Below are 26,471 nucleotides of genomic sequence, written 5' to 3'. Positions count from 1 at the left end.
GACAGCCAATTAGAACCATGAGTATCCCATAACAATACCAACTCCTTATTTGAGCATAATTCATTTTTATCCAACATTCATCTGAGACACTTTGACAACTTTTTGTATTAATTAGTATATGTTACAAATTTCATAACAATTTTGAACAGTTACCTTCGTGGAATGTCATGTCTTATGGCATTTAGAAAAAATGCCATTATGAGGGCCATCCAAACTATTAGGGCTTGATTTAGGATTATATATATATTTTCAACTGTTTTGTAAGATGTATTGAAACTATCTAATTGAGTAATATTCTAGTTTGAAACAACTAGAGCCACGAATTTACAAAGCAGATTTTGAGTGTGACTGAAAACGTCTGATTTTGAAGGTTGAAAGGTCATAGGAGGGCACTTCTCCCTGGCTCAGTTGACACAGCAGCATGCCAATGATAGGTCCAAACTTGAAGCCGTGACCTAGGGAAGAGAAATGAATACGATCAGCGTTTTGGATATTTTACCTCTGTCTTCACCGGATCGGTGTGACTTTAAATGGGAATAACAATGTGAGGAAATGAACGTCTCCGTTACCAAGGGTTTTTTTCTGGGTCTTCTATAAATAGCACTTGTCTCACCTCCATTTTTCTGAGTCAGATGATGAATTTGCACCCTGCGTGACCGAACACGTGGAAACTACGCTGTCAGTAGGCATCTATTCAATTCGACAAACCGAATTGAAAGGAGATTTTGTGCCTTATCTATGCAATCAGCCATCATGCCGAAGTGTGGGGAATAAACCTGTCTACTTTCGAGATGGAGTGCCGCTATAGTTGTTGCTAAGGTCTGAGAGGCAAATTGTGAATGTCAACAGGGTTTGGAGAATGCAGGTACATTCGCCATCTGACAAAATGTCTCCCAACTCCCATAGATCCCACCTGGACTTTGAAGTCATAAAAGGCCCGGCTTTGACACATTTTGGTCGTGTTCATTTTAATCTCACCGGAGGAAGCGTAGTAGACCCCTGCATGCCCGCCAAGCGTAACCATGGCAACCCCCCAGGACTTGCTGTAAGGCACTTGTGACTGGCTTTGATGACAAATGCGAGTGTGGGAGGAGGGGAGAGTTGGGGGGAGCAACACTTTTCAGTGTTACAGATAAGCCATGTGCACTTTTTAATTATGGCAAGAGAGACACCTTGCTAACACAGCAGTGAGACTGTGAGGATTTTCTTTTTATTCAGTATCAATGGAATACGTTTGTTCTTTAATTTAAAGGGCAGCTTGCAGGTTGCCATACCCAGTGAATTAATGTGTGGTGAAATTATGTAGCAATTATATTTTACTTAGAATTACTTAGAAAACTGGAACTTTATTTTTGTAATGCAATTGGCCAAGCCCACCTAAAAATCCTACACATTGCCGGCAAACTTGAACGTGACGTCACATGGGTGAGACGGGGCAGAGTGAGCGCTACAGTGAATAGCAACTTGGCAAATAGAAGAGATGCGGATAGAAACTCAGTGTCTTTTTCTTTTAGACTTAAATTTATTTCTGAGTTTCCAACTTGTATTAAACGAAAACATAAACGTAACTGAGAAACAGTTCCGCTCCGTCCCACCGGGAAGGCTCCTGCTAGGCTCTGGCTCTCTCTCCGGATGGACAGGGCACAGAGACAAGGACGTCTGGTAGTTGCTCTTTCAAGAAAATCTGGCACCATTTAGGGTCAACACGAGAGGCTTTTAACAGATTCCGGACTGCGTTTATATAATGATTGCAGCTTAATTCGGTGACATCCACAGTGAGACGCTCTAGATGTACCATAGGAGGCTACACAATTATTCTTTGTTTGTTCCCCCCTCCAAAAGAAGGAAAGTGTGTATTTGAAACTCTGTTGCTTTTGTTAAATTCCCTTTGAACAAATTCTAAGACCCATGGCATACTTGCGGTGTTGCAAAAAATTGCAATAACGTTTCTTCATCCATGACAAAAGCTGTACCTTCCCTTAACTGACACTAATATAAAACTTCAGATTCCGTTGCTCATTTAAAACACTTAAATAAATCCAGTTTGTCCCTGATAGGCTTATTTTCAACCATATCTAAGAACTATGAGTCAGAGATGTCAGAGGAAACTCCAGGTCTGGGAATTAAAGCTCTTATAAACTAGATGAGACTAGAAACTATTACTTTGTACCAGTCAGTATTCACAACAATATCACAAATTGCACACCTGAGAATCCCGCTCCAATGACGATGTTGTTATAAGTGGGGTGGTAGTCCAGTACAAAATGGTTGTCTGGGGTTACCTGCAGGGAACAAAAGGCCAGTATAGTCAAATAATAGGGTCAAGCTTAGGATGAGATAACTTTAAAATGATTACCGTTTTCAGAGGCCACATTTTTAATGAGCCCTCTTGCCTTTTTTCATCATACAGAAAAGTATAGAAATTGGTCTATGGATCACAGAACAACTCAGGGGTATAGTTTTGGCCATTTTAATATTGAAGTCATTGGTTGTGGGGAGAAAAACACTATCCATGAGTGAAATTAATCTTGTATGTACAGTATATAAAATATTTAGTTTACCAGTAAGTTGTGGTGGAAGTGTTAGTCTGTAATATACAAAGCCAAGGGTTTCAAGAAACTGAGGTGGAGGGACCAGGGCTGCTGCTGACCGTGTACAGGCAGCTTTCGACCACGGCAGGCTCAGGCACCAGCCCAGGGAAGCATCGGCTGATGTATCGCTTGAGGATGTCAATGTCCGACTTGTCCGTCAGTGTGTCTCTCGCATTTGGGTCAGTTTCACAACCCATGTGGTAACACACCTGAGAAATCAAAATTTAATTCCCAAACACAATCCTATGTTAGTTATAGTAGGCTTTTTTTATTTTTATTGCTTGGGTACATTGAGTTTATTTTCAAAGTGATCCAAATGTGGTGGCAGTAGCCATTTACATGGGGTGTATCACTGCTGCTGTTTCTCAGAGTGAGTAATGTTATGTGACATGGCCATCTGGCACCCCCTTCATCACATGCATGCTGTCTGCTATTAGTCTCCAAGCTCCTGCTGGTTCATCATAATGATGTAAATTGAGATGTAATATCAAAAAAAGAGAGAACCAAAACAGATTTTCTACGAATAAATAAACAAGTAAGTGTGTGTGTGTGTATGTGTGTATATAATATATAATCTGTATAAAGTCCCCGACAAAATGCCTGCAGCGACCCGGGTTTGAATCCAGCCTGTGGTCATTTGCTGCCTGTCTCTCCCTCTACCCCCATTTACTGTCTCTCTCCACTGTTCTAACAATAAACAAAAAAACTGGCCAAAAAAATTATCGAAAAACAAAAAGTAACCCAATTCTGCGGGAAAACCACAGACCTGGCAACTCTGAACATGGGCTTGAGAGTGTTTACATTTAGCTTGCTGACTGGATATGACCCTTGATTCACTAACATGATCCTGGTGATAACTAGTTTTCACTAATGTCATTGGCAACCAGTTTTCCTCCTTTATTTCGTAGCGAGTAACGAAGGTGATCAGGGTAGATTTTCAGGGGACTCTTTTGGGGCTAAATGTAGCGATGTAAAAGTCAGTGTTGACGAATATAATAACTGAAGTAAAGTATAGATACTCCAAAAAAATACTGAAATACAGTAACAATAAGTAATTTTTTTTACTTTATACCACTATACCCCCCCCACACACACACACATGTATATACAGTATATACGCACACACAATATATACAATATTTTTCTCTTTAATCACCCCCTCCTCCACAAACATATATTAAAGATAAATATTAAAGGAAAAATCCATATTTTTTTATTTCACTTGCTTTTAACTTGACTACAATTAGTAATCAAGGATACTGAAATCAGACCCAGACATTAGTTCATTACATTCCATCAGTTGCACACCCAACTACGAAAAAACGAATGGAGCTGCAAATCTATTTCCACCAATCCAGAAACAATGAAAACAATCGTTGCAATATCATCAAGTGATGATTTGTACTACCTACTACTAAAATGTTCTGGTGTAAGACGCCTACAGTATCTGTCCACTGGGGGAGCTAACACAGTGTGATGCTAATTGCTAACACATTCATTAAGGCTTTATGCTGCGTTCCATTTACCTCGGAAGTCACAGCTGGAGAAAACGTCACACCGATTTTTACATGTTCTTGTACAACAAGTTGGAAAACCAAGATGGACAGCTCTAGGAAAACCTTTGTTATGCTTGCTATTTCGGATTTCAGACCACTACAGAGTAGCCATCTTGGAGCAGCCATCTTTTGAGGTCAGGGGTTGGTGAGGTTCTTCCGACTTTCCGAGGTGAAAATTCCGACTGGGAAATCGGAAATTCAGACTTCCCAGTTCAAACGGACACATATTTATTGTCTATCTTGACAATATTCAGACGAGATTGTCAACACAAATTTCATCCTTGTGCGTCCAGAAAGGCTGCGTGATAACTGTGTTAGCTCAATGCAAGGCTGCAGAGACAATCAACTATCTTTGCTCCGAGGAAATTCAGGAAAAACCTTCAGGCATCTCAAAAGTGGAGTTATTTAAGCATTTAAGGTATATTTACATTATGTAATGTGTAGCTATCACTGTTCTAGTCGCTGGAAATGTGGGACACATCTACCATAATGCAAATGAAATAACTCAAATCCATGACAGTGAACTTTCACATTGCACGTGTACAGTTTCATTCGATGAGAAAAAACATTTTCTTGTTAATTTGAAGGATTCAAGATTCAAGATTCAAGATTCAAGAGGATGTGTGGGAACAACCGGCACTCACCTTCATCAGTCCTGGGTACTCATTGGATGGGAGGCCATAGATGTGATATTTAGCTTCCTTAATCTCCAACTGCAAGAAGCAGGGAAAGTGCTGCTCCACGTGGTACAAGCCCGGAACCTTCTCCTTCCAGTAGCACACGTTGATCTTCCATACCTAATAAACATGGGAATGACGTGGGCCAAAGGGGGGAAGTTTGATGCTCTCTTAGATTATTAGGGACCTAATGAGGGCAGCCCCCTGTGCTCCAAAATGTGTCGGGTCCACAGACCTACACAATTCATTTATTCATCTTTAATACAAGGGGAAATTAGAAATGTATCACAACAACTAATAATGACATTCATCCGGGGGGGGGGGGGGCACAGTGATAAGGGCGTTAACGTAGCAGGGTTTTCAATGTAATGAAGTAGCAGCCTGTGCACTCACACTACAGGGCCATAAATTCAGGCAGCAGCACTTTGTGAGCCAATGGGCTCATTCCTTATGCTTTTCCAACCAGTCCACTAGGCATGGCACCCGACTCCCCTTCCATCCCCAAGCCTGCTAGCCTGAATAATGCAATTCCAATAAAACAAGACCAATTCTACACTCAAACAGCTGCTTGATGTTTGTTTGTTTTTTGGTTTTTTTTCTTTGCTTGCTTTTTAGACTGTGTGGCATATTGCAAGATGGAATCGTTTGGCTTGCTGAGGAAGGCTTCCCTACCTACATGCATGTGTTTAAAAATAGTAATTCCCCCTACTTCTCATTTTGAATCAAAATCAGTTTCTGGGGCAAAGCACATTGTCTGGCGAAACTTTGATTGTCTTGTTTGCTGCTTGGAAGCTAGTTAAACGCAGTCAAAACCCTGGGCCACACTACAAGATTTTTCAAATCTTAACAAATGTTGAAAATGTGAGACTCCACACATCATGACATATCATGATCAATTTAACAGTTTTGTTCCCATATTGTGTGGAGTGCAACCATTTGCCCAAACAGCACATCACACACTAACAAATTCCATTCACCAACAACCAGAGTCCTAATCTCACGTAGCCACACAAGATTTGACCCAGAGGTGTAGCTATGCTAGATTACTAGAGTCCCGACTCTCAAAACCTGAGATCTTGTGCGATCACTGTACAGCGAATTTGATCCCTTTTGTGCCCACCTGTAAACTTACCAATACAGCTGCTGATCACAGCTGTTTGGGCGTCACAATGTCTCAATAACCGTACCATGTAACATGCACTGACTGCTGTACAATTCAAGGACATATCTAATCCCATATGCATTTATGCTAGGCTAATGTTATGGTGATGCACTTCTATTAAGAAATGGTCCGTTTGTGCCTGTAGCTCAGGCCCATTTCTCACTGAAACACAAGTTGTTGCTAAAGCATGTTAAACAACAATTAGGTTGGGCTGGACAAATCGAAATCCATTTGATTTCCTGATTCCCTGAAGAGTCTATCTTCAGGGAATCAGGGCCGGGCCGTGGGGAGTGGGGGGGTATTATGAGCTCTGTGGATTGTTAATGTCTCATAATTATTTTATAAACAATCAAAGGCACTAAATTTGCATGCTTACAGTAGATGAATCCCTGTGCTTCTTGGCCGCCACATACCTTTAGTGGGAGTTGCAAGCCAGTGTGGGATAGCAGGGTGTTAGCCCAGGGTCCAGCTGTAATCACCAGGCTCCTGGCTCGGTATGTGCCACCAGAGGCCAACACGGTCACAACAGCGCCCGGCTTAATGTCCATCACTTTCTGGCCATCTTTGATAGTCCCTCCCAATTTCTGAAACTGTCTCTGTCAACACAGAGGGCAAACCATGGATTAATGGAAGAGTGACACTTTGCTACCCCCCACACACACACACACAAACTGTCCTAACATTTAAAATGCCAACAATTAAATACAATACATAGAGGTGAATCTGTCCAAACCAATGTCTCTTGTCTTTTTTGGGGAAGTGTTACAAGCCTCCAATTTAAAGACCATCATATCCAAATAACAAAATATTTGTGTCGAAGCCACGCAGGAAAGCCAAATTGCAAAGCTCGCTCACATGTGAATACATAAAAAAAATGTCTTTGTATTTAAAGATGGAGTAAAGCCGATTATAATTCAACCATGCTTATGTCCCTTTAGAAAACGTGTAACATTTAAAGTACAGTTATTTATTTTTTTAATAACCCTTATGGCACAATTGATTATAAAGTAGCGCACACCTGAGAACTGTTTAGGGCTTGTGCGGATGCATTTCACTAAATGTTAATAAGGTTGTAATCCCCTTTCCAATGGTGACGGTCTTCAAACGTAATCCAGATCTCGATAAGCCTGAGAAATAAATGCATGAGCTCATAATGAGCACGCTCTCGCTGGTTTCGGGTCCTGGCCCTGTGGTCGGCAGGTCACGGCAGGTCGTGCCGCTGGGGTCGCCTGCCCTGTGGGCGGGGTGGCTGGGCTTGTGTGTCCTTCTGCGTCCCGTGGGGGGTGGCCCGTCGTGCCAGGGCTGGTTAGGCATTCCGTCTGGTCCTGTCAACCAGGGTCCTGAACCTGGCTGGCTGTGCTAGGCGCGGGGCTCACCATGTGGCCCCTTCGGTGGGGGGCGGTCTTCTGTCGTCACACTGGGCTGCCGGGGTACCTGTCCTCTGGTGCTTTTGGTGCGTGGGGCGACCGTCGCTGGGGGGTCGGGCTGTGGGTGGGGGTGCCTTCAGCCGCCCTCTGTTCTGTGGTCCACATGCTCGGTGGCTGACCACGGGCCTGATGGGGGCGCGGAGCTGCCCGGCATGGCGGAGGTGCATGGTGGACCGCTCTGCACCCGTGGCTGATCACTGTAGGTTGGCTGCCACCAGGTATGGGAGGTGGGTATGCTAGGGCACAATCTGGTCCGGGGGTGGGGTGGCATGGTTTCTCCCCGGCCTGCTGCGCCCCTGGATCAATCCGGTCTCTCTTCCAGTGCCAAAACAGATACTTAGCACAAACACCACACAATAGGCCGAGGGCTTGCGGGATGGGTAGGGGGCAAGCCCAGGTGGGGCGTCTGTTCGGCCCCGGTGGGATGGGCCTCCCCCTTGTGCGGGCCGTGGATGGGCATTGGGGTCCTGCCAGGGCGCCCCGCAGGGCGGGTGGCTCGGGCGGCTGGGGCGGGGTGTCGGTCTGTCGCCGTGGAGGATCCGGGCCTGTGGTCTGTGCCTTGTGCCCGCGGCCAGGGTCTTTTGCCTGCACCTGGGGGTTGGTTGTATGTGTGCGCCCAGTTGTAGTTCCAGTTTTCCTGGACCTAATTAACGGTTTTTCAATACATGTTGTCGTCCAATGTTTATGTTTTTCTGTAAATTTTGTTTGTTTCTATGTTTATTTGTCTCACCCGTGGTGATTCTCCCCCTCTTTGAGTAGTGATCAGCTGTTTATAGACCCAAACATGATAAATAGTTCTCAAAAGAGGGGGGTTGTTGGTGATTCTCTATCACTTAAAACTGTACTCTTGTAATCTTAAAATAAAATAAAATATGGATATTTTCACATTTTATTGTGTAAAGTTAACTGTAATATTTTTATATATGTATTCCATATATTGACATTTTCTATTCCCTCTTTTTATTATTGCCTATTTTTTATGTGAGCTGATGCTGACACTGTGATTTCCCTCCGGGGATGTCTATCTATCTATCTATTGCACACATATAGATAAATGTTAATATTATAATGAATCCAATAGTGTGTGCACTCAACTCAGTCTCACACTTTTTCGTGCTCATACTGTATAAAGCGAAAATGAATCCATTGAATCAGGTCCTGAAGCACGATTGTTTGACTTTTTTTCATGCTACATATAACAGAATTTAAGCAAATTAATTTGAATGGGGATCATTTGTCGTAATACACAAAACAAAATGTTAACTAATTCATTTAAATGGGGATATTTTCACAGACTTTAGAAGTGGTTGGGGGGGTGGTTGGTGGGGGGGCACAGATACAGCACGTACACTAAAAATATAACTAACCTGACGAAAGTAGGGAAGGAGTGGGGCGCAGATACGTACTAAAACTACTAAAACAAATTATTATATACATTGCGTAAAATTTATGCAGTTATTTACGAACGTTTCAAACCTTAACTGTAACCCTAATCATAGAAACTACAAAAACTACAGTTCTGCGCCATTTGTTGTGCATCTTGTTGCAATTACCTAAAGTAGTTGTATTATTAAAAAACCTTAAGATGAAACAAATATATGGATGAAAAAACGATACGCATGTGTAACTAGGGGTAAATTTGATCAGGGAATATACATGCGTTGTCAGAAGTTACATATGTAAATTACAAAGCCCTGAAATATATGTTAGACCATTTTAAGTGGCTCCCCCTATTTAAACTACCACCCCTCTAAAAGTACATGTCTAGAGCTGTCCAAAACAGTTGACCTTATTTTTGTAGCTCTTTTAATTACTGACATATTGGATTTAAAAGGTGACCTCCGTTCGGGGTTCAAAGGTCTAGTTTCAGGTCAGTTTAGGGTCTTCAAGATGAGACCTTTCCAAAAATGTGTTTGGTTTTGTTCTACGACAAAGTAAAAAAAATCTAAAGCATGCGTTGCGATGAAGGGTGTACTTGGTCTGCAACAATGTTTAGGTAGGTGGTACACTACATGTCAAAGTAACATCCACATGAATGCCAGCACTCAAGGTTTCCCAGCAGAGCATTTCCTAGAGCATCAATCACCAGATGCCCATGTCTCCTTCCCTGATCCTGCCGGCCCAACTGGGGCAGTCATGTACGTCTTCCGCCCATACAAAGCTGCGGAGGTGGGAGTGATCATTAACCAGACCCACAGAAAGACGGCCTGGAAGACTTCATCCAAGACTTTTGCGCCCCAACCTGTATGCATCGACCCACCCTCACAGAAGTGAATGTGGTTCTGCGCCACAAACTTGGCGCAGACTGGAACTGTTGCCTTTGGGATTTCCAGGAGGGCGGTCCGTGGGTTGATGAGGAAGGACAGGGTGCAGACAACCAAGGCCGATGCAACCTGTATCGAGACCTGGAAGACCGCATCAACGGACTGTTCCATCGGACCATGACCTGTTCCACCGTACGGGACTGTACACAGAAAGACCATAAACTGACGGGAGCATATCTCAACCGCCTGGAAGGCACGTCAGGCAAGCCAGGGGAATGAAAACTCCCCAAGGGGGGGTTCGGGGAACAAACCCGGACTCTCCGATGAACAACAATTAAAGATATGTTTCCTAGATGGACTAAAACCTGAAATCAGCCGAAGGGCTAAAAACACTTGCATGGGGTATGAAACAGCCCGGCTCAACAGCGTGTGTGCGCATGCAGTACACGCTGAAAAACAACTGAGATGGAAAGGTAGAAGACGAGATATGGACAGAAACCAAAGGGACAGACAAGACCGGGGACCCATGAGGGGCCAGGGATGGGGACAGAAACGACACCGGCTATGTTACAAATGCAGGAAGCCTGGACATTTTGCCCGGGACTGTAAGGAACCAAAGAAGAAGCGTGATGAGGCAATGGCGGGTGGGGAAGGCGGGACAGAAAGCATAGCAGCGAGAATGAACGTTGACGGGGCCATGGTCATGACCTGAGGAGCATGGACAAAGTAGAATGGAAGTGACCTGGAAGGGACCCTCAGCATGGCTCCGATATTGGGTTTACCAAACCCAGACCAACCATACCATAAAAAGGAAGGGTTTATGTCAGCGGTCCTTATGCAACCCCATGGAGGCAAACTAAGGTCGGTGGCCTATTATTCTCAACGAATGGATGCAGTGGCACAGGCTCTGCCTGGCTGTATGCGCTCGGTAGCCACTACAGCAGCAGCGGGCACAGCATCCACCAGCCTTTTGCCTTACAGCCCTTTGCGGTATTAGTTCTGCCTGCGGTAGCAACCATACTGCTTCAGCAGAAAACAGCCCATCTGCATCCAACACACTTTCACTGCCTCATATCACTCTGGAACGGTGCACAGTGTTAAACCCAGCCATCATCCTGGCTACAGAGGAGGGCGGAGAACCACACGACTGTGTGGTGGTGATATCAGAACAGACAACGCCCCGGCTGGAATTACTGGAAATTCCTCTCCCAAACAGTGATCACATCTGGTACGTGGATGGCTCGGCCTCCCGAAACCCAGACATGGGGAAGGCGATGGTCCATGATAACGCCCTTGTAGAATCAAATGCACTCCCACCTCACTTCTCCACCCAACAGGCAGAACTGTATGCCCTGACTCGGGCCTGCACTGATATGCCTTCGGGGTCGTTCACGACTTCGGTTCCCTATGGAGTAGTTGTCACGCACCTACGTCACTTCCGTAAACAGACTGTTAAAGCACAGCACAGGGGTGTTTCGGTCATACTTGTCTGTGAAAACTTTCTTCTCCGCATCGTTATGGATTATGCGAAGTGGGTGGCGGAAGTTCTGAATCATATTTCGGACCTTAATACCTAACCAGATTTCAGATTTTCTCAGATTTCTTTTTGTCAGAGACTCATAATATTGATAGACTCTACAATTTGTTGTGTTTTCCGTAATTTAAACTCAAAAATAATTCCAATTTTATAAAACATGTATATTTTTACTGACATTTATATCCAATTAAATTGTATCTATCAATGAAATTCATACTGAGGGTATGACCATTCAATAGAGTAAATAGACCAGTCAATAGTGAAAAAGCGAAACCAGTATCCTGCTTTCATTTCGTGCTAGAACAAAATTTAAACCTATGCATTTTAAATTTTAATACATCTATGGTCATGCCCCCCCCCAACTCCCCCACACACACACCTCTTCATACTGGCATACTTTCGACTTTCATCAGGTTAGTTTTAGTTTTTGTGTATGTCTGCACCCCCCTTCCCATGCCCCCCCACTTCTAGAGTCTGAAAATCTCCCAATTCAATAGGTTGGTTTAAATTTTGTTCTCCAAGTATGTAGCACGAGAAATTCTCCCCATTCAAATGAATTGGTTTCAATTTTGTTATGTATAGCACGAAAAAGTCAGACAATAGTACTGCAGGACAAGATTCAATAGATTATTTTTCGTGACTATGAACACGAAAAAACTTGAATTGGTGCACTAATGGGTTGAAAAAAATGTGTCTTAAAAGTCTTAAAATGTGTGATGCTGGATTTTGAACATTTTTGCGTGTATCCCCACCATAAAGCTGCCAAACGACTGCATCTAACGCTGGGATGTTTGGTACTTGGTAGCTGGTATTTTTGTTCTTTGCTGTGGTATCGGCTCCCCTCCAACTACCTGTACTATTCTGAGGGCCCGGTCCGCGTACAACACCCCACCGGTCGTGTCTATGAGAGCTCCTTCTCCATCCATTGGGTTGATGTTGGGGATGCGGCGAGAGAACTCCTCTCGACTCAGGATCACTGTAGGGACTCTGTTCCTCAGCAAGGTGCTCTTGATCTGCTGGTAATTCTCTTGATTCTCCGGGCCCATCACCAGCAGTCCGGTTTGCCTGGAGGGGGTGGGGGGGGGGGGGGACGGGGGGGGGGGACACTAATGGTTAGCATTAATATAGACGGCCTAATACAGCCTTCATGAGAAATGAGCCTATGCTACCTTTGTAATCTCGCATCTGGCTGATAATTAAGAGTAAATCGGTGTAAAGCACATGCTCGTTGCTGAGAGGGTGGCTAAGATTTTGGACCCTAATGGCAGTGAATTTTCCATTTGGTGCACCATGTGACATAGGAAAGGGATAATGCATCTTTCACTACCAAGGCATTAAAAACCTTCAGCATAGTTGAATCTAAGTGAAGTTCAACCAATAAGCTCAAATTTTTCATGGTAATCCGAATGCTCTGCAGAAGGATTAGGGGTGTCACAGAATCTCACAGTGTTGAGTATCCTGTGCTTATGTAGCTTTGTAACCCAAAAGATTGTTGTTGGTGATGGTAGTAAGCTCAACCTAAAAGCTTTAGCCAGAGGGGAGGGAGCATATTAATGATGGTAGTAATAGTGATAATAATAAATATAGCTGCAGGCAGCAATACACAGGGTTCAGTTTAGTAGTGTTAGGCGCATTTTACAGTTTCTCGGGTTCTCTGAAATGCATCACGGTTTTCCGAGTTTACTTGAATGCAGCATGGGCTCCCCCTGGTCTGTCATCTCCTGGTTGCTCGTCTTGCAGAGCAACCATTGTGCAGTCTACATAGCGCAACCCTCCTGTCTTTTAATCAACCATCCATGTTGCCAGTAAACCAGAACTTTGCATTGTAAGAACCATGTTGTCTGTGGAAATAGAGCTGCACTCTCAGTGATGGGTGGCTGTTTGGTGGGGCGCGTATTTATTTGTTGAGTTTTTTTCTTGGATTACATTTTCAGAAGATTATGTTTCCATTAAATATTAAAGACGTTGTGATATTTCTGTGGGTAATTACCATTGCACGGCTTCTATTTTTCCGACGCGTCGCTGGATCTTGAACACATCACTGAGTTGCACATTCCAGTGTTTTCAAGGGACCCGCTGACAACATTTTAAGGATTATTTTTTACTATTATTTTTTTCATTAATCGGCCAAGTAATGTGGATCACAGATTTAAAATATCAATCTAATAAATCTATTGACATCTACCAGGTAATAAGCTATAAAAATATACACGTAAACTCATAGTTTGGTAATGTCTAAAGACATGAGAGTCTAGAACGCACAATGGACATAGTCCAACTGGACATTCTCAATCGAAATCTGTTCATTTATAGTAAACAATATGATGACATCATAAAGCGTCTTACTGTAAATCTCATCTCGTTCGTTCATGTCAGTTAATTAGCCGCGTTGAACATATTTCGGGATCAGATGTACGGGCTCGTCTGTTAAAATAGCTCAAAATCTGGTCAGTTTTTCACTAATATCTGCTCCGTATGTGGAATCGAATCTTTTCAATGTTGTGAAATATTTGGGTGTGTAAATAACTTCATAAAATGGTTTGAGCTACTAAATAAAAATTCTACAATAGAAATATTTCAAAACCAATGAAAATCAGTAACGGTTGTCGACAAGGTTGCCCACTCCTGCCCTTAATGTTTACAATTGCAATTGAACCTCTCGCAATGGCAGTACTTTCACACGTGCAATTTTGTGGAATAACAGTAGGGCCGACAGAACACAGAATATCCTTGTATGCTGATGATGTAATTTTATTTATGTCAAATTTAAATACATCAATTCCAACCTTGTTACAGCTTATTAAAACATTTGGTGATATTTTAGGATATAAAGTGAATATTACTAAATTCTCTATATATTACTACTTCATTAAAAGGAAAGAAGGAATCCAATCTCTAAAGAAGTTCAATTTAATGGTGTAGAACAGTTTAAATATTTGGGAGTACAGATTTTGCCTGGGATAGAACATGTTGTAAATGCTAATTATGAACCTTTCAAAACAGAAATTAATGGGTCGATTGATAGATGGATGTCACTGCTAGTATCTCTAATTAGAAGAACTAATATTTAAAAAACGAATATACTACCGAAATTACTTTGTTTATTTAAAAAAGTTTCTCTGCTACCAACTTCAGATTTGTTCTCGAAAATAAAAAATGAAAATTATTTGTGGGATTTATATCGAACAATAGGAGGGCAAGACTTTGTTTGTCTTCATTTTATTAACCATTTGATTGAGGGGGTTTAAAATGTCCAAAATGAATGTGGTACTACTAGGCTTACCTACTGCTACATGCTACTAGGCTTCATAGCAGAAATCTGTTATGTTCTATTTTTCAACAAATTATCCTCCTCATTGGACTGAAATGGAATATTATGGTCTAAAATGACCTCTTCTCTTACTCAGACACGGTAAAATAAGCAATAGAAAAAACACATGATAAAGATATGGTATGGTGTAAAAAAATATTGAAAAGAACCAAATTCCTTATTGCAATACAGTCCAATATGGGGTAATCTGTTTTTGTACCAGATAGCACAGATGCAATATTAAAATTAGGGGACTTTAAGGGACTTAAAATGTTCCAAGACCTTTATTTGACAGACTCAGATATTATGATGTATTTTGATGAGCTGAGGTCTCATTTTAACCTCAATAGAAAACATTTCTTGAAGAACCTCCTCCAGCTTAAAGGCTTTGTTAATGTAAATCAAAATAATGCACTTAACTGCATTATTTGGGGGTTGTGGTATGTGACTTACCAGACCCCTACACTCACCTTTGGAAAAAAAACATGATTAAGGACGTTTGAGAAAGCAAATTGTAAAACTCATATCAGAGTTTTACAATTTGCTGACATCTTACTCATTCAAAAATTCACTGTATAATGCCTGAAAGGAAAACTTTCAAATGAAAATTTTAGATGAAGATTGGAAAGCTCATACTGCTCATAAAATAATGCTCATACTAGGTCTATAAATACACACCTTAAACTAATACAGTGTAAATGGTTAATGTGGACAGAATGCACCGGTGTAACTACATCAATATAACAAAAACATTCCAGACACATGCACAAAATGTATAGAAACTTCATTTGTATTTGGCAATGCAGAAAGATAAAAATATTCTAGGAAGAGGTAAGAGTTATAATCAAGAAGATTATTTCAAAACAAATCTTACCCTAACCCTAAGCTTTTTCTGTTGGGCTTATATCCAGAGAAACATAATTATAGTAAAAATGATTGAGCATTTACAGTATAAACCTCAGTTTACTTTACAGTGTAAAGTACAGTGAGGGAAAATGATTCACAGATCAAGCACTACTCAATAGATAAGACGGATGTTATCAAGCCTTCCATCTGAAAGGATAGCTTACATTTTAAAGGCGTAACAGCATATTTGACCCACCGTAGATTCTAGGTGCATTTGGCCGTTTTCATGTCATTTGAAAGTGAAGAATCAGAGCTTCAAAACAAGGTGTCACTTGTGCGAATCAAGCAAATATTCTTAAAGCTGTGGCTTGTTAATGATGAGGGTGCGGCAAACTGTGTTTCTGAGATAATCACCCTCAAAGTTTTCCCCATGCTTGGCTTCATTCAGCCAGCTCCCATAATGCAAATGGTTGAAGGACCAACAAAGCCACGTGGTTACTTGCCACATGGTCACTTGACACCCTGCTGAATGGGGACATGACACCCTGCTGAATGGGGCAAGCTCTGCATGGTACTTGTGTTTTGAGGGAATGTTGAACAGCGTCATCGACACACATCTTTGTTTTTAAAAAAGCTTTTATTTAACAGGAATAATATACATGTCTTATAAAGTGGAATTATTTCAGAGTTTAAAAGTGCGGAAACACAAAAAAATGTACAGTCTGTCAATAATATCAGCATCGATGTTGTTTCTCGGTGTCGCTGTCGGAGAACTGACTATCATCACGGAAAATTAAGTCCAGTACGAGCTGCTCACACTGACGAGGATCTATTGCACTGGTCAGCTTAAGGTATGATTGGTATGATATGATTTAGATCTTCCGCCACCCGCTTCTCGTAATCCATAACAACACAGAGATTAAGGTTTTCACAGACAAGTGAAACTGAAGGCTCCTCATCCTGTCCTTTAACCATCTGTTTATGGAAGTGACGTCAGCTTTTCTTCTTCGTTGGTATACGCCGCCTACACAACAATTTACAAGGTGTGTGTAAAACTTAGAAGATTTAAAGGTTGAACTCTATCAAGATAGTTTTACATTGTGACTTCACATCACAATTTGTGTATATTAAAGGAAACGATCGATTTGCGTTTGCGGAGTTCAGCATCTCGGTAAGTGAACTGTGTTTCCCCATGTAATCTAACAGGAATATTTACCCGGTGGTTTAAAATTTTGGGATTTTTTTTTTTTATAAATGCACGACAATGCGGGTTTTGCTGCGGTAGCTCACATAATTGATTGCCCTTCATTAATTATGTTAAGGATTTCGATTACAGGTGGCTGGGCTTGTGTGTCCTTCTGCGTCACGTGGGGGGGGGGTGGCCTCCTTCGTAAGGGGGGGTCCCCTGTCATCACACTGGGCTGCTGGGGTACCTGCCCTCTGATGCTCTGTGCACAGGCTGCTCATCGCTGGGTGGTCGGGCTGTGGTTGGTGGTGCCGTCTGCCGCCCTCTGTTCTGAGGTCTGCAGGCTCGGCGGCTGGGGGCTGACCAGGGGCCTGATGGGGGCGCGGAGCTGCCCGACATGGTGGAGGTGCATGGCGGACGTTCTGTGCCCTTGGCTGATCGCTGTAGGTTGGCTGCCACCAGGTATCGGAGGTGGGCGCACTGGGGCACGGTTTGGCCCGGGGGGAGGGTGTCTGCGTGGTTGCTCCCCGGCCTGCTGCGCCCCTGGATTGATCCGGTCGCAACTCGCCTATCCCTCCCAGTGCCAAAACTCATACTCAGCACATACACCACACCGAGGGCCGAGGGCTTGCGGGAGGGGAGGGGTGCAGACTATGTGGGTGGAGATGTGGAGGGCAGCTGCCATCTTCCCTGTCACGCTCCTGCCCAAGCCTGCCTCCTGCCCTCCCCCTTGTGCTGGGCATGGGTGGGCATGGGGGTCCTGCCGGCTTGCCCATGGGGCGGGCGGCTCGGGCGGGGTGTCGGTTTGTCGCCGTGGGGGCCGGGTTCTGTGCCGGCGGCTGCGTCTTGTGCATGCACCTGGGGGTTGGTTGTATGTGTGCGCCCCTGGGGTGCGGGGTCTCCTCATGCTCCCTGGGACTGGCTCATTCTCCTCGGGGCTGGGCGTGGGGGTTGCTCCACGGCCCTCTGGCTTCTCTGGGGGCCCAGGGGTCTTCTGTGGGGGAGAGTACTTGGGGGTTTCCTGCAGTTGTAGGGTGTCCACAGGGCTGCGGAGTTCGGGGGGGCCTTCGGGGCCCCTTCCGCTGCTTGGAGGCGCCGCAACATATTACCGACCTTCTACACCAGTGCCGATGGGGAAAAGTCATGTACACTCATCGGTGGACATCTTACACACACACACACACACACACACACACACACACACACACACACACACACACACACACACACACACACACACACACACACACCACATTCCTCTCCTTTTTTCCCTCATTTGCTGCCAGAATTAGGACAGGAATAGGCCACGTAGAAGGCCACGCCATATTGCAGCCCTCCATGCGATATCACGCCTGGAGGGCTGCAATAGCCTGCAGAGTGTTTCCTACATTTAATCTAGCAGCTATATATTTTATTCTGTTTTAAAAAAGTAGTCACCAAATTCACTGTTTTTCAATATATGTTGTCATCCAATGTTCATGTTTTTGTGTAAATGTTGTTTGTTTCTATGTTTATTTGTCTCACCATGGTGATTCTCCCCCTCTTAGAGTAGTGATCAGTTGTTTATAGACCCAAACATGATAAATAGTTCTCCAAAGAGGTGGGTTGGGGGTGGTTCCCCATAACCAAAATCTGTGCTCGTGTCATTCTACAGGTAATCCACAGGACAGAGTTATTGCAGCAGTTCTTGATGATTTAAGAATTAATAAAGAGTTGCATTGCAGGTTGAGAACTCCAACTCGACTTGCAGACTAACTCTGTCCTGAATGCAATGGCATACAAATACTCTGTGTTGTATGCCCAGCACGCTGACAGCACAGGTAAAAAAATAAAAATAAATAAATAATAATAAAATGAATAAATAACTGATTTCACAGATGATCGAGTGAATGACTTATTTTCTGTTCCCCATTCACTTTGTCTCTGTCAGATCATTGCCTGTGCGCGTATAGAATTCTCGGTCCTTTCTCCTGTTCCCTGAACTTGAATCCCTGCCTGTTCCCAGACCCTCATTTCCTGCCTGTTCCCTGGCCTATTTCCAGGCGCTAATTCCCTGCCTGTTCCCGGAACCTGATTCCCTGTCTGTTCCTGGACCCTGATCCTCTGCCTGTTCCCCTGGACCATGGTTCCCTCTCGATAAGTTTTCCTGTTGACTGTTCCCCTGTTTTTGACCCCTGCCTACAATAAGCGTTGCACCTACTCCTGAGCCTTTGTTTTTGTTTTTTTTCTTTGTTTTGTCTCAATGCAGCAATTTTATGTATGTTTATGTTAAATATGATACGAATATTTTACCTCAAAAGTCAACCTGCTGCTCTCATCCTGAATTCATATTTATAAACAAACACAAAATTCCCAGGTTTGCTGAGACAAGACATAGGAGCTGTCTTGGTGAGAAAGCCATGCATATATATAGCTTCAATAGACGGAATACCACTTAGATTTGACAAATCTGTGTTTGAGAAAAGCTCTGTTCCATTCCAGTTCATGGATTTTCTCTTTCTTGCTCACCTGTACAGTTTTACACCGGCTTCCTTCTCTAGCTGGAACCACATCTGATAGCACTCCTCCATCATCTGGGTGTAGATGTCCTGCTCGTAGGCCTTGCGGATGATGCGTGTCTGGCCATGGGAGCTCCCCCGCGAGTGAGGCAGGATAAACTAGAAGGTGCAAAAAAGACACCGCATGCCACTGAACCAACCCACCGTTTAAAGAGCAACTTCCAGGTTGGCATACCCAGTCAAATAGTGTGTTTGTAAATTATGTAACAATTTGATTAAAACATTTTTTGTTTTAGCTAAGAATTACAGTTGGACTCGTTTTTGTCATGCAATTAGCTACGCCCACCTAAAAATTAGAAATTCTCGCTAACTTGAACCTGACATCACCTAGTGAAGAGAGGACAGAGCTAGCTCTGCAGTGAATGCCAAGTTGCAGAAAAGTAGAGGAGACAGAGCAGACTTCTAGTGAAAAAGTTTTTTTATTTTTTATTTTAGATTTATTTCCATTAGTTTCCTACTTGTATGTAACTAAAACCGTAAACATAAGAGACGGTTCCGCTCTGTCCCACTGGGAGCGGTCTCACTATGCCCCTTCTCTCATGGAGAGATGGAGCACAGAGACGCTGTCCTTTAAAAGACAGGATGTGTTATTATATAAGATTTCAATGTATTTGTCATGATCTCCGCCTTCATCTACCTTCCCCTCCCCCTCCTTACCTGTCTCATTAATCCAACTTCATTCACCCGTGCACACAGCTGGTCCCGATCTGTAATCTAACCACTATACATGCCTCTCTCACCAGTCACCCATTGCCAGATTGTCTTTGATGCTTGCACCAGACTCTCCAGCGTTCTCCGGACTGATTCCCCGCTACCGACTCTGCCTCGCTCCGACCACGTATCCTGCCTGCCCCTCCGCCTGTCTTCTGGCAGGCCTGGCCCTGGAGGAGTGGCGACACTGGCTAGAGGGAACCCAGCTGCCGTTCCTGGTGTGGACTGACCACAAAAACCTGGAGTATATCCAGTCTGCCAGGAGACTGAACTCCCGTCAGGCCCGTTGGGCCTAACCAGGTTCAATTTCTCCCTTTCCTATCGGCCTGGGTCACACAATGTCAAACCTGACGCTCTGTCCCGGCAGTTCCAGGAGGAGGAGGAAGACGCTGCTGACCCTGACACCATTCTACCGTCCTCTCGTCTAGTTGCCACACTCACCTGGGAGGTGGAAGAGAAGGTCAGAGCCGCCGCCCAGGACCAACCTGGACCCAGCGCATGTCCGCCCGACCGTCTGTTCATCCTGCCTGACCTCCTGTCCGAGGTTCTCCAGTGGGCCCACAACTCCCGACTCACCTGCCACCCGTGGATCCAGCGGACGAAGGAGGTCGTCCAGCGTCGCTTCTGGTGGCCCTCCCTGGGTGAGGACGTCCGAGGGTTCGTCAATGCCTGCCCCACCTGTAACCAGCACAAACCCTTTCTTCTTGCTCCTGCTTGTCTCCTACACCCACTGCCTGTTCCTCATTGCCCCTGGTCTCACATCTCCGTGGACTTCGTCACCGGTCTGCCACCGTCTAGCGGCAACACTACCATCCTGACCGTGGTGGACCGGTTTAGCAAGATGTCTCACTTCGTGCCTCTACCGAAGCTCCCGTCGGCCAAGGGCACCACCAAGCTATTATTGTACCACGTCATCCGCCTCCATGGCATCCCGGTAGATGTTGTATTGGACCGGTCTTCTGGAGGGAGTTCTGTGCACTCCTGGGGGCCACCGTCAGCCTGACCTCAGGGTACCACCCCCAGTCCAACGGCCAAACGGAGCGGAAGAACCAGGAGATGGAGACGGCCCTTCGCTGCATGACATCAAACACCCGTCATCCTGGTCCGAGCAGCTTTTGTGGGTGGAATTAGCCCACAACACCCTGACCAGTTCGGCCACAGGCCTCTCCCCCTTCCAGTGCGCCTACGGCTTCCAACCGCCTCTGTTCCCGGCCCTTGAGAGAGGGCTTCCTGCCCGTCCGTCCAGGCCTTCATTTGCCGCTGCCGCAGGACCTGGACCCGGGCCCGGGACGCCCTCCTCCGAGCGCTGGCTGCAACACCTCTGCGCCAACCATCGCCGCTCGCAGGCCCCGGAGTACCAGCCGGGCCAGAAGGTCTGGCTCTCCACCCGGGACCTCCCCCTGAAGGTGGAATCCAAGAAGCTGGCTCCTCGGTTCATCAGCCCGTTCATGATCGAGAAGGTCGTCAACCCTGTGGCAGTGCCGCTCAAGCTCCCCAGGTCCATGCGTGTCCATCCCACCTTCCATGTGTCCAAAGTTAAGCCGGTCCGGGAGAGTGCTCTGGTCCCCTTGGCGCCTCCCCCGCCTCCTCCGCGCTTCATTGACGGGGTCCTGCCTTTTCTGTCCGCCGTCTCCTACGTTCCTGCCGGCGTGGGAGAGGCCTGCAGTACCTGGTGGATTGGGAGGGTTACGGTCCGGAGGAAATGTCCTGGGTCCCTGCCAGACACATTCTGGACCACACCCTCATCAGGAGGATCCATCAGCGCCATCCTGACCAGCCCTCCAGACCGGGTCAACCCTCCCAACCGCATACCCCAACACCTCTCTTGTCTGGACCCTCCAGCGATGGTTCAGAGGCGGACGATGTCGACCCTGTGGGTCCCTCCTCTGACGAGGAGGACGAGGCCCATTCAGCGGAGGACATGGAGATGGACGGGGTCTCCGACGACTGCTCCGATGAGGATCACGTGGCCCATTTATTGGAGGACCAGGAGATGGACGGGGTCTCCGACGAGTACTAGCCCTCCTCCGGACCCCCTCCTCCCACCCTGCATGGACTTTTGGTTTAATTTTTATTTATTTATTTATTTATTTTTGTTGTTGTTAAGTGTTTGGGACGTCAGGAGCCGTCCCTTGAGGGGGGGGTTCTGTCATGATCTCCGCCTTCATCTACCTTCCCCTCCCCCCCCTTACCCGTCTCATTAATCCAACTTCATTCACCTGCGCACACAGCTGTTCCCGATCTGTAATCTAACTACTATATATGCCTCTCTCACCAGTCACCCATTGCCAGATTGTCTTTGATGCTTGCACCAGACTCTCCAGCGTTCTCCGGACTGATTCCCCGCTACCGACTCTGCCTCGCTCCAACCACGTATCCTGCCTGCCCCCCCGCCTGTCTTCTGTCTGCACTCCTCGTTATCGAACCTGCCTGTCCCCGACGATGTATCCTGCCTGCCCCCTGCCTGTCTTCCGTCCGCTCTACAAATAAAAGACATTACCAAATATCTCTGCCTGTCTTTGTGCTGCAATTGGGTCCTAACCACACCTGTTACAGTATTTGTTTTCCTTCGTTTCATACTTGAACGTAACAAAATGAAACCCATGCACTCCGTGTCCGTGTCACGCATGTCTCTCCATTGTTCTTTTCAACTTTACTGCAGTTTATTAATTTAGTGTAAACTTTATTTTTTTGTGTAAATATAATAAATCCTGCACTTCTGTACTCTGCTTCTGCCACTCTGCTTCTCAGGTGTTTGTGCAGGCACTACCAGCCCATGGCCTCAACTGTTATTTATTTTGTTTTTATTTTATATTGGACTTGAGGATCCTCACCGAGACCCGGAATTTCCTCAGCTGCCTGAGGTGGTAGAGACACTGCCTCGCCTTTCTCACCAGAGTGTCTGTGTGAACAGTGCATGTTAAGTCCTCTGTGATGTGGACTCCCAGATATCTGAAGCTGCTCACCCTATCGACAGAAGTCCCATTAATCCCCAAGGGCGCGTGCGTCCTCGATTGTGATCCACGCCTAAAGTCCACAATCAGCTCCTTGGTTTTGCTGACGTTCAGGTGGAGGCTGTTGTCCTGGCACCAGAGTGACAGGTCAGCCACCTCCTCGCGGTAGGCCTTCTCATCGCAGTCGGTGATCAGGCCCACGACCACGGTGTCATCAGCAAACTTGATGATGGTGTTGGAGCTGGACCTGGCCACACAGTCATGTGTGTACAGGGAGTACAGTAGGGGGCTGAGGACGCAGCCCTGGGGGGATCCTGTATTCAGGGTGAGGGAGCTTGACATGTACTTCCCCACCTTGACCACCTGGGGGGGGCCTGTGAGGACGTCCAGGATCCAGGTGCACAGCGGACCATTCAATCCGAGCTCCATCAGCTTGACAGCCAGTCTGGTGGGGACCATGGTGTTGAAAGCTGAACTATAATCGATGAACAGCATTCTCACTTAGCCCCCCTTCTGGCCATCCAGGTGCGTGAGCGTGGTGTGCAGTACCTGGGAGACCGCGTCATCCGTGGATCTGTTTTGCCGGTACGCAAACTGCAACGGGTCCAAGGTGCGGGGAAGGGAGGCGCAGATGTAATCCTTAATCAGCCTCTCGAAGCACTTCATGACCACCGAGGTGAGGGCTACCGGACGGTAGTCATTCAGGCAGGTTGGAGAGGCGATCTTCGGGACAGGAACAACGGTGGACCTCTTGAAACAGGACGGGACCACTGATTCAGCCAGGGAGATGTTGAATATTGTAGTGAACACCGGAGCTAGCTGGTTAGCACAGGTCTTCAGTACTCGCCCAGATATGCCATCTGGGCCCGCAGCTTTCTTGGTGTTCACCCGCATCAAAGCCCTCCTGACCTCGTGCACGGACACTGTGAGTGCGCGCTCATCCCCAGCGGTGTAACTCCAATTAGCCCGCGAGCTAGCGGTGCTGCTGCCGGACTCGAACCGCGCATAAAAGGAGTTCAGTTGTTGGCCAGGGAGGCGTCCACACTCGTGGCTGGGGAGGAGCTGCTCTTGTAGTTTGTTATTGTTCGCAGCCCCTTCCACAAGCGTCTTGTGTCCCCCACCTCCATCTGCAGCTCCACGGTCTCTCTGTACGTCCGTTTAGCGTCCCTCACCGCCCTCTGCAGATTGTACGACGCCGCTTTGTAATTGGCCATATCACCAGATACAAGACCGTCGTTGTAAGCGGCCGTGCGAGCATTCAGAGCGCAGCGGATGGATTTATCAACCCATGGTTTCTGGTTTGGAAATATCCGAACTTTCACCGTGGGAACGATTTCAATTGGGAACGACGTGGGAACGCCATTATCGCCATTATTATCACCATAATCATGGCAAGATTTACACCATATTGATCACATAGATAGATAGACAGTCACAACATGAACTGTTCCATCCCATCCAAGTTCAAAAAAGCACAGCAGGCAGCTTGCAAAGCCAATGAATCGAACAGCTACATAGTTGCTGCAAAAAGTCCAATGTGCATTGCTCTTCAGATATTTCACTCTTTGCTTGTAAGGGGGGGGTAGTATGGCCCATGTGCCCCATTGCAGCCCTCTAGGTGATATCAGGCGGCCTGCAGAGTGTTTCCACCTTTTAATATAGCAGCTATATATTTTATTCTGTTTTAAAAAAGTAGTCACTTGTACCTTGTTTAACAATAGTTGGCAAAATGAGATTATGAAACAGTGACTTGGAAAATATGAAAAATATATATTCTGTTTGTTTTTATTTATTAACCAATTCTCATGTTTGTTGCTCTCGCCATATAACATCTGACACAATTGTAATCATTAAAATGAGAATTTGAAAAATTGCGACTTACTTATTAATTTCTTGTGAAGCCCCTATGGCTCTTTTCTAGATAGGCGCGATAAAAATAAACTGCTCACTCACTACCTAAAAATGTGATGAAAAAATGATACACTAAACAGGACAAGATTAGCTTTATTGTCACAAACACAACAACGGCTGACACACACGGAGGCTGTGATGGGGTGCAGGCCAAGAGCGGTGGGCAGCTCACAATACAGAGCCCGGGGACCAACTTCAATGTCCATCCCTAGTCAGATGATGTTTGTTGTGCATGTTTTTAGTGGGGGTTCTTACAATGTTATATGGAGAAAACCCCATGCGAGCATGGGGAGAACATGCAAACTCCACACAGAAAGGCTCCTAATCAGGATATAGCCTCTGGAGCCCAGTGCCAACAGCGCCCCAGGCAGGAATCAAACCCAGGACCCTCTTGCTGTGAGGCAACAGTGCAAGTCAGGTGCTGTGAATGCATCAGTTGAAGCCAACTTATTACAAAAGCCCATAAAACATACACCCCACTGAATTACGCACCTGCTCAAGTAGAAGAGTTTTCTTTTTTTCTTTTGTGAGTTGATATGCTGTGAAAGAACCCTGGATACCGGCTCCAATCACGATACAGTCGTAGTCCTCTTCGGCAGACATGTTTGGTCCCTCAGTGTACTGTGGGTCGACACGCAGCTCGCACGGATTCTGCAGCTGTTTCTAAATATTGACTCTGTAATAATTTTCTGCCTCAGGCATTTACTGTTTGAAAATTCCTCCGAGTAATCATTTTGTCTAGGCCTCTGAAATACGGCTCCTCCTCCTTATTCACTCAAAGTACAGCGGATGGCTCTTGGCCATTTCTATGGAAGTAAGTTACTGCCTAACCTTGAACCAGTTCTAACAGGTATTTCCGTAGAGATAAGAATATATACATATGTGCTGAAAACATGTTCTTTAGCGATCCGCAGGTGCTGTACTTCTCTCCATGCAATCTGCTATTAGAAACATAAGCGGTAAGATGATCAAAATATGTTTCACTGGTGCAATGGTCTGTGACATCAGCTAAAGAATTCCACATATGATATCTGATATACACCGATCAGCCACAATATTAAAACCACTGATAGGCGAAGTGAATAACACTGATCATCTCGTCGCAGCTTACAGGATTTAAAGGATCTGCTGCTAACGTTTTGGTGCCAGGTACCACAGGTACCACAAAGTCCATGCCTCCACAGGTCAGACCTGTTTTGGTGTCACAAGGGGGAGCTAATCAATATTAATGGTTTTTATGTTATGGCTGATTGGTGTATATTTGACCGTTGTGCGTGTCAAGCCCAGTGATATTGAGAGAGAGCAATCGGAAGTGCTTAAACAAGGCTTAGGTGCATTCGACAGACTAGACAAATTAGGAATGAAATCATCCATCAGTGGCCGACAACTGACAGGAGTGTCATAAGTTGAAACTCCTGTCAACTTATGACAGTGAATAAGTTTGGCAGACTTCTTCAACTAAGTACACGGCTCTGATCAGTCTGCAATTTAAAGGGTCTATACCAGGGGTGTCCAAACGTTTTGCAAAGAGGGCCAGATTTGGTGAGGTGAAAATGTATGGGGGCCAACCATTCAGCCTGACATTCTTTGAACCATTACGATTGTAAATTAACATGTAAATATGTAACTAAATACGTACTGTATACGTGTTTATTTGTTTGGATCGGATTTGCTTTTATTTTGTTTTGTTTTACTCTGCTGTCTGCATCTAGGTTGACATTGCAAATGAGAATCTGTTGTCAATTGCCTTATCAGGAAAGATAAAGGTTAAAATAATAATA

The 26,471-nt window shown here is 45.3% G+C and overlaps 1 protein-coding gene across 1 annotated transcript; it reads right to left on the bottom strand.

Annotated features, from left to right (window-relative positions):
- Positions 1-324: 324 nt before the first annotated feature.
- pipox (pipecolic acid oxidase) lies at positions 325-25,293 on the bottom strand (the record flags this gene model as incomplete). The annotated part of the gene is made up of 8 exons (XM_080006935.1): positions 325-455; positions 2,207-2,282; positions 2,651-2,800; positions 4,792-4,944; positions 6,400-6,582; positions 12,066-12,279; positions 19,065-19,213; positions 25,183-25,293. The coding sequence occupies 8 exons, from the start codon at positions 25,291-25,293 to the stop codon at positions 325-327; spliced, it is 1,167 nt and encodes a 388-aa protein (XP_079863061.1).
- Positions 25,294-26,471: the final 1,178 nt, after the last annotated feature.

This window comes from Zeus faber (assembly GCF_960531495.2).
Source record: "Zeus faber genome assembly, chromosome: 9".
Lineage (NCBI taxonomy): Eukaryota > Metazoa > Chordata > Actinopteri > Zeiformes > Zeidae > Zeus > Zeus faber.
This window is presented reverse-complemented; position numbering and strand designations above follow the sequence as displayed.